The sequence below is a fragment of the Octopus bimaculoides genome, chromosome 6 (assembly GCF_001194135.2).
Source record: "Octopus bimaculoides isolate UCB-OBI-ISO-001 chromosome 6, ASM119413v2, whole genome shotgun sequence".
Taxonomy (NCBI): domain Eukaryota; kingdom Metazoa; phylum Mollusca; class Cephalopoda; order Octopoda; family Octopodidae; genus Octopus; species Octopus bimaculoides.
The window spans coordinates 84,809,041-84,818,909 of NC_068986.1; the positions used below are offsets into that span (position 1 = coordinate 84,809,041).

The following is a 9,869-nucleotide window of genomic DNA, read 5'->3' on the forward strand; positions in this document are numbered from 1 at the left end:
TCGCACCATCAACTGACCAAACTTCAGGTTCCTCAACACAATATTCAACAACCTCTATGTCATCATCTGTAACAACTGACGCCCAGTCAACTGACCAAACCACACGTCCCTCGACACAATATTCAACACCTATGTCATCTGATGTAACAACAATCGCACCATCAACTGACCAAACTTCAGGTTCCTCAACACAATATTCAACAACCTCTATGTCATCAGATGTAAAAACAAGCACCCCATCAATAGACAAAGCCACAGGTCCCTCCACGCAATACTCAGCACCCTCTATGTCATCAGATGTAACAACTGACGCCCAGTCAACTGATCAAACCACACGTCCCTCGACACAATATTCAACACCTATGTCATCTGATGTAACAACAATCGCACTATCAACTGACAAAACATCAGGTTCTTCAACACAATATTCAACAACCTCTATGTTATCAGATGTAAAAACAAGCACCCCATCAATAGACAAAGCCACAGGTCCCTCCACACAATATTCAGCACCTTCTATGTCATCTAATGTAACAACAATCGCAACATCAACTGGCCAAACCTCAGGTCCCTCAACACAGTATTCATCATCCTCTATGTCTTCAAATGTAACAACAATTGCAGAATCAACAGACAAAACCACACGTCCCTCCACACAATATTCAAGAACCTCTATGTCATCACTGACTAATGGTACGTATATTGCAACTACCTATCGAGCTTGATTAAAATGAAATACTGTAGTCCCAAATTGGTTTAACGCAAAATTATAGCTTATGTTGTCAAATATAAGATTCACTTGTCCTTCTTTCCATATTGAATTGATTTTATTCAAGAGAAAATACAAAATACTTGTATTTTGTGCCACCGGTATAGGTACGCTAGAAAATCGTTGTATTACCAACTAGAGAAGGAATATTACTGTTTGATAATTAAAATTTATACTTTAGTTTTCTTAACATTTCTGTAGGTATGAAACTGCCTTAAAATACGCTGTATATTAACACCTTTTAATATATATATACTTTAGTTATCTTAATTATATAATTTCCCTCGCAGTTCACAATGCCTTCTCTTAATCTTTATCTCCTCGAACGTAGTTTTGTTGCAAAAAAAAAAAAGAAAACTACTTAAGACAGAAAATCTTAGAAATTTTGAAATGAATCTGTCATATGTTACGATAATCTTATATAACAAGTTTTTATTTCTCTTAGGAACCACTGTAGCTTCAACATCTACTTCTCCAACTAAAACCACCTCTCACCAAACCGAAATATCGACACAAACAACACCAACATATTGTCCCCCCTCAGGTAAGTATGGTTGTTTGCTTGTAACGCATGTCAGTTTATTAATTAAAATGATTAGCTCATTTATTATTGAATTACAAAGCGTTATCTTTCAAATAAAAGGACATTGATAGTAAAAAAAATATCATGTTCTTTTTCACTCTTAAATTTCTGGCTTCTACAAATTTACTTTGTTCCCTATTTTGATTTTATGACACACACACACACACACACACACGCGCACCTGAGAACATTCTGATAGATAGATAGATAGATAGATAGATAGATAGATAGATAGATAGATAGATAGATAGATAGATAGATATCCGAATTTGTATGATTTTGTATAGAAGAATATATTAATCAAAGAAATTCCATCTTAGTCTGATTTTCACGTTTAATTATTTACAATTTTTATAAGTTTACAACAGTGAAATAAACTAGTACTTTCATGCGTTAAGCAATCTTCAGGTTTATGTAGTGACAGTCGTGTCCCACAAATGTAGTGAAATGGTTACACTTTTCTTTTAAGTACCATCCAATGGGCTTCAGTTGGCTGAATCTTTTCTGAACAGTTAGTATGTGGGTTAGATGTCACGGTTTGGTGAATGCACCAGCTTGTTTAGCATTTATCCCGCTTTTTTCTACAAGATATTTTAGTTAATTAGTGTGCAGTTTGGATGTCATGGCTTGGTAGTACATCAAAGATTCTTTACTTTGACCACATCTAAAAGAATAATTACTTGGCTATATTTTGGAATGTTATAAACAACATAACTGTTTTCATTGAATTGTATTGTTGCAATTTTCCAGAAAGTCAATGTTGCACCATCGCCTTTATTATTGTTGTGTTGTTGTTAGTGATAGTAGTAGTAATAGCAGTAGTACGTATAATTATCATTATTTTCATCATTATAATTATTACCCTTACTATAAATCTTAAAATTGTCCATTTCCTCTCGACTTGCCTTGAGTTGTGTAGTATGTAGAATAGGAACATTATAAATTTTTATCTGACCACATGTTGCCAGATGGTTGCTTAACGGGATCTGATGGACACCTGGTTCCCTAATTGGCTGTCGGTGCACACTTGAACGTTCTGATAATGCATTCCCTGTCTGACCAATGTATATTTCTTCACAATTCGGGCATTTGATGCAGCAAATTAAATTTCAGCTTTTGCCGCTTATATGTGCATTTGAAAATGTTCTTCCGGTTTTTGTGTTCAGATATTGACCGGTGTGTATGAACTGACATGTAACACATCAACTATCTTGCATTTAGATGCAATGAATGATTCTTCATTGTTACCGAGTTCAAACTTTGCTTTTGTTAATAATTGTTTCAAGTTCTTCGACTGACTTTTACTTAGAATCATTAGCTCGAGCCGTGATTATGTGCTTTAATTGATTACCTTGAGCAATGATCGGCAAGTTTGCTTTGGCAATGCTAAATATATTTTAGTGACACGGATTGAGTATGACTTGTTCCTGTTTTGCTCGTTTCTGGGTTGCCCTATATATTTCTATAGCACGCAGTATACCATTTTCCATAAGAAGAGAAAGAAGAGACGGGTATCTTTGTTTGAGTAGAAATTCTATCAGTTTTGTTAGACGTTTGTCACTGATATTCTCATCTTCTACAATGGTACAAATATTTCTGGCTAGGCAGTATGAGATATTACGTTTTGCATGTGTTGGATGGTACGATTTACAGTTTGGGTATTGATGCGTGTTTGTGTCTTTATAGTATATATCAGTGTGATGGAAGTGTTTACGTTTAATTACCAATGTGTTTAGAAATGGCAATTTGGTACTACTCATCTACTTTGTAAATTGTAGAGTTGGATGCAGATTGTTCAAGCGGATACTAAATTCTTCTAGAGTATCTCGAGATTTTATCCAGATTATGAAGCAATCATCAAAGTATCTCTTCTATGCATTTTCAATATATCATGTAAATTCAGTGCCGTAGTTTTCCTCTACTCTTTGATACACTTGTTTTCTATATACCACATTACAATGTTCACATAAACGGGGACAAATCTGGCTCCCATCGCTGTACCTCTAACTTGGATGCATTTCCAGTATGCATACCTCACACAAATATAAAATCTGCATACGGGTTTGGAACACTAGAATAGGCAGATGTGTTTCAAGAGGACACCGCTCCGATTTTGACCGTATCTGCATTATATATACGAGGTCTGATCAATGAGTACCGGGACTGTTGCTATAGTAACGAAACTAAAGCACACAGTGTAAAGCTGCTTGCCGATGATTGACCTTAAACTTTTCTGCACATGCGTACCAGGTTTTTACGTTCTAGCCCACAACCGCTGTTTACAGCAGTGCTTGTAAGGAAGGTGTGTAGCGTAATCACCATGACAAAGAAAGTTGTCATGGCAATACCTGCTCAGGAGCCTATGCAAAGTGGTAGAATGTGTATGGAGAAGAGTGTATGGAGAAGAGTGTATGAGCCGCACCCAAGTATACGAGTGGTTCAGATGTTCCCAACATGGCCGAAAAATGTCGATATTGACGAAAGTTCTCGGGGATTAGCAAGCAGCAGAACTGAAAAAAACATTACAGATGTGCGTGCAGCTGTGAGGGGAAATCGTCAAATCACGTTAGTTGATTTACGTAACAATATACCTCTGGTCTCTTCCACTCTTGACAGCATGGGACAACTGGATGGAGAGAGGGATGCAGCATCAGTGCTCTTATCAGATGCTCATTGACAGAAGAGTAGAATGAAGTAATGTAAGATGAAGTATCTTGCTACGCCAGCTGATCGGTCCATATAATCGAGAGCACAACATCCTTACAATCTTTCACAACAGCCTAGCCATCTTTCTCAACATCCTAACCATCTTTCTCTAGTCCCACGTGTTATTTTCCCTTGGCTAAATATTCTACGTAGATCTTTTAAACTAAGTTTGTGCATGAAAGCAAACTGGATTCCAACAATTTTCACAAACATTAAGGGTGTCTATCGCATTCACAGTTTACATGTTAATCCTCGTGCATAAAAAAAAGCTGCACCGTATGCCAATCAAAAGATAATGCTTTCTTTCTCTCTCCCTCCATCTCACTCAATCTCTCCCTCTCTTCTCTCTCCTATACAGAGTTGCACACATTTTACATATCATTGAAATGGTATAGTTGAATTAGCCGTTACATGGGTGGATCCGAAATAGTTATGGACGCAGATCCTCATCCTTTATACATTAGCTATTATGATTGAAATAATAATCTTATCAATTTTTGTATCTTTTTCCATTGTACAGAATTGCTCCAACACAGTGAAGCACAAGACTTTTATGGTTTCCGGTCACCATACATTTGCCCGTCAATTGATATCAACGTAGGAGAAAGAACAATGAATTGCTTTCATGTATGTACTAGTTTGCGTTATAATACTTACATTCTACCACATTTCTTTTGTACATTCCTACTTTAGTAATTAAAGTTATATCTATAACTGGATAATCTCAGATAAATCTTTAAATCTAAAAATATTTGGTGGTGTTTGCCTCTTCACTTATCATCCGCGAAACCGTGCTCTTTTTGTGGGTCTGATGTATTTCTTTGCTAAGGGCGGCGAGCTAGCAGAATCGTTAGCACACCAGGCGAAATGCTTAGCAGTATTTCGTCTGTCGTTACATTCAAACTCTCCCGAGGTCGACTTTGCCTTTCATCCATTCGGGGTTGATTAAATAAGTACTAGTTACGCACTGGGATCGATGTAATCGACTTAAACCCTTTGTCTGTCCTTGTTTGTTCCCTCTGTTTAGTCCCCTGTGGGCAATAAAGAAATAGATATATTTCTTTGCTATAATATTCAAGCAAATCCACCCTTTTATACTGTAGGTATTGCACCTTAGATAGCGGTTGTGAAATTTTATATATATATACATACATATAAAAATTGAGTGACTAGTATCATTATGTACGACTGCTTATTTATATTTTATTAAAAGCGTAATAAGTTATAAGAGAAAGGGAAATAAAAGCAAACAAAATATCATAGCTATGGTGTTAAAAACTAACTTTGCAGCCATATGATCTCCTGCAGCACCTATTGCTCTGGACGGAATATTGCCTTGAGTTGGTTGGCAGAAAGTGCGTGGAAGCCTGTCTTACACACACACACACACACACACACACACACACACACACACACACACACACACACACACACGCACGCACACGCGCACGCACACACACACACACACACACACACACACACATGTATTTTTATCTATCTGCTCGTTTTATTTAAATGGTTACGGAGAAGAGATTTCCATACCGTGTATTAGTAAAATTATAAGGAGCGGTTGTATTTAATAATCATAAGAATTAACTGATTCCATCAGATGTAACTGAAGAAAGGCAATTGCAAATGACCAGTAAATACACCTTTGGGTTGTATATTGTTTTTTTAATTTTTAAGTCTACGTCTTACTTTACGGAGCGATGTGATGCTAATATTAATATATTAGTCATGAATGAACGAATAAAGTCTTTTTATATTATCGATTGACAAACAAGGTACAAAATGATAATCATTTTCGTTAAAGTCTAAGATCTTCTTTAGCCACTTCTAGATTTTCTTTTCCTTTTTCATTTATGATTAAATACTAATATCTTATTGTAGCTAAAAAGCTGCCTAATGCTGGTAGCTTTAAAATTTCGTATTTAATTATAATTAAAAACTGTTAACTGAAATTTCTTTTCTTCAAATATTTGATTCCATTGCCAATATAAATAGCTTTTAATGACTTAATTGTTCCCAACTTACGTTATGTAACTTTGTCTTGTCAGATCTACGCTGGTGGATATTTATCAGAAAATTATAACCAATTTACCTACGAACCAGATAGTTTATCACCCTTTGGAAAATATATTATTGCTCCATATTGGGCTGACCTTTGGAATGAATTTAAGCAAGTTAAATACAGCATTTATGAAAAATACACAATAAAAGGAATAAATAACAATGCAGTGACTAAACTGAGTGAAATTGATAAAGCAATTAAAACGTATGCAAATAGAGAATTCCAATCTATTTGGGCACTTTTGGTTACATGGCAAAATATACGACATTATTCCCTAATAGGAACAACAGAGGTAAGTAAATTACAAATTATATTTATTTCATGAATATAATTACTTAAAATTTACCAATTTAAATAATAACTATTTAGGAATGCCGTTTCAATTCTATCGATGAATCTTAACATTGTGAAGTAGTAAATCCTTAGTTCCTTCTTTTACTACTTGGAACTGCTTCAGTGTTTTTCTTTGTGATAAATCAGTTGAAATAAAATGTGGTTACACTGCCGAAAGTACAGTATTCCTTATCGAGTGACGACAATATAAATATTAAATAAAAGTAAGGATCCACCTTATATATTAATAGCAGAAAGTTTGGTAATATTTTTGCATAATATTATGTAATTTAAAGTTACTAAAAAGAGAGCAAAACTAATGTGAAATAGTTATTCCAAGCTAAGTGGAGTGATGACAACCTGTGATATATCATCTTGATAAGATTCATCTGCGATCGATGATTGCAATAACAATATTATTTTATTGTACTAAGAAATCTTCTGTTTTAGGAAACAAATGTCGAAAATTATACGTAGTTTTCACAAGTGCTCATAGAACTTTAATCATAAACATATTATTTTCGCATCTTAGGGAAACAATGCAGGAATTACATTCCAGATGTTACTGGTCACAGACGGCTATTCAACCTATTTGCTTTATCTCTACAAACCTTGTGGAATGGATATGGAAATTGATGTAAAGGCCTTAATGGGCTTTAACTTGGGCCGCAACAAGCGTTTCACGCATAAAGACTCACTGAAGAAGAATAGTTTGGTAAATATAGATATAAAGGAAGGAAATACAGGTGAGAATCGAATACTCCTATTTATATTTAATAAGAATCTAATAAGCTTTGTGAAAATATTACTAAAGCATTGAAACCGATCAAAAGTCTTACTAACATATATGTCATAAACAAATGTGTCAATTACTCAGTAAATATTGTTGAGATTATGTATAAATGGAATTTTCGAAATAATAATGTGAAATATTTTTAGTCTAATTTACAACAAAAGTTATTTTCAAAATTTCTTGATTGTATTATATTCCTTTAGTCTCATTATACGAGTTTTACTCTCACTATTTTATTTCACACATAGTTGCTTGGCTTAAATCACAAACTTGTTTACTTAGCCACATCACAACCTAATTATTGCTAGAAATTTAGCCAACACAAGATCACTTGACGATAATTTACATTTACAGGTAATTAAATTTGTTTCAGTAAACTGATCATAATAGATTTGAGGAACTACAAGCCCGTAAGTTGTACTCAACAAAGACAAACTTTACATAACCTTCATTGATGCAGCCAGCTGACTACCATCCTGTATGCTCCTGATACATTCTCCAGTCTGGTAGTAAGCTCTTGTCATTTCCGCCATTGCTTCTTAACAGGTTACTATCATCAGCAAAGTGCATGCTGGAAATGGGTTTCCTCAAATGTAAGGAGAGGGTAGGAAGTTTTGGAGTGCATTATGTTCTCCAGGAAGACGATGAAAAGCACTGAAGACAGGAGCCATCCTTGTCGAGCACCAACTTTTCTCATAAAGAATTCCCCGATGTTGTTCAAAATAACTACATTGTTTCAGTTTTCATACACTGCTTTGATTACTTCGATGCGTCTATTACCTAAGTTGTAATATTTCGTCACTTACCAAAACCCATCGTCTCAAACATAGTCCAAAATCCTTTTGAAGTCGATGGAGGTGAGAGTGGTTCTTCGGTTATTTCACAGTGAGCAGTATGATGTAAATATATCTGCTCCACCTTATTTCCTCTTCGTGGTTCATATTATCTCCGCTGTACTGCCGTTTGCGCACTTTATTGTTGTCTCACTTAATAACGTCCATCGGACTTCTAGTAGCCCTAGGATATCATAGGTGTACATGCCAAATTCGTGTAGAAATTTCTTCATCCTTCAACAAGCATACACGGCACCGACGTTCTACGTTGCAGAGGCAGTATTTTCTTTGTGAAATTGAAGATTGTCAGTGTTGATGTCTTCGTTGTCGTTATCCTATTTGCACATTGTTCACTTCCACGCTCGGAGATAGCAGTGGAGCTCGTGGTTGTTTGTTTTCCTGGTTTCGAAAGAGAACTGGCTAGATATGTTTTGCACAGTGAGTCTATTATGGCATTGCAATGCGCCTGAGAAATACTTGGGTGTACCCATCTTCTTTTCAAGCATTCAGCTCCTCACTAAGTTTAGTCTGTCAGCAGAGGCACTTGTCAAGATGTGATTGAGAATGGATACAGAGCCAAAAGTGAGAATAAGGTGAGAACCAGTGTACCCACCATTCCTACTATCATACCTTAAAACTTTATGAACTGAGATCCCAATTGACAGGTCACTCATGTTAAATAATGTGTTCACACTTATGGTACACATATTACTAACTCCTGGTGTGTCTAGCTACTGGAATTGTACAACTTACAAACGGATTGGCCGTTTGCTTCTCGAGGATCGTGATAATTGTAGACACTTCTGATAAGAAAACAATAAGCTTCGAAAATCGATTAAGGTTGATCATCACTTTGCTAATCCAAGTGAAGATTTGAGCCTTGAAGATGAAAATCGAACAGGACGTCCAGTTGAGTTTGATGATAAGCTCCCTGCGGCCTAACTTGAAGAAAATCCTGCATTATCAGTTGAAGAATTGGCAATAAAGCATAGTTCAAGCCATACAACAGTTCATATTCCCTAAACTTGGAAAATGGAGGCCTTATGAATTGTCCGAAAGCAACCGCAAATCCCGAGTTGACATCTGCTCTTCTCTCCATTCTCGCGAACTCATTTCACCCTTTTTGGATATACTTGTGACTGGTGACGAAAAATGGATATTCTATCGAAATGTTTAACGTCGTAAACAGTGGCTTGGTAAAAGGGTAAAAGCTCAATCACAACTGAGAAGAGAACTTCATGGCGAAAAGGATCTTCTCTGTATCTGATGGGATTGCAAAGGAGTAATTCACTTTGAATTGTTACCACCTAATGCAACAATCAATGCTCAAGTCTACTGTCAGAGCGTTTGAACCAATGAACTGAACTAAAATGTAAATAATCTGAACATCCTCTGATAACTCACGAATGGTGATTCGATGATTTCCCCTCACAGCTGCACGCACATCTGTGATGTTTTCCTCAGTTCTGCTGGTTGTGTGTCAATATCGTTCGTCAATATCGACAGTTTTTAGGCTACGCTGGAAACGTCTGAACCACTCGTACACTCGTCTCCGTAAACACTCTGCAACCTTAGATAGGCTTCTAAGCAGGTATCGCCAAGCGTTTGGTAAAATTTGATGCAAATTCACTACTTTCACTACTTTCTAACTTTCTCTGTCATGGTCAATGCGATGATCACGCGCTACACACCTTTATTCCAAGCGGAAAAGAGCTGAAACCTCAAAACTTAGTGTGCATGCACAATATATATATATATATATATATATATATATATATATA

General features: G+C 35.9%; 1 protein-coding gene across 1 annotated transcript in view; it reads left to right on the forward strand.

Moving 5' to 3' along the window:
* Window positions 1–6: 6 nt before the first annotated feature.
* The window catches only part of LOC106877398 (mucin-4), a 49,009-nt gene continuing 39,146 nt past the window's right edge, over window positions 7–9,869 (forward strand). The window contains exons 1-5 of the mRNA XM_014926292.2: window positions 7–693; window positions 1,215–1,313; window positions 4,579–4,685; window positions 6,116–6,421; window positions 6,995–7,208. Of these exons, the coding sequence (XP_014781778.2) occupies window positions 57–693; window positions 1,215–1,313; window positions 4,579–4,685; window positions 6,116–6,421; window positions 6,995–7,208 (1,363 nt within the window). The 5' untranslated portion in view covers window positions 7–56. The remainder of the gene's footprint in view (window positions 694–1,214; window positions 1,314–4,578; window positions 4,686–6,115; window positions 6,422–6,994; window positions 7,209–9,869) is intronic.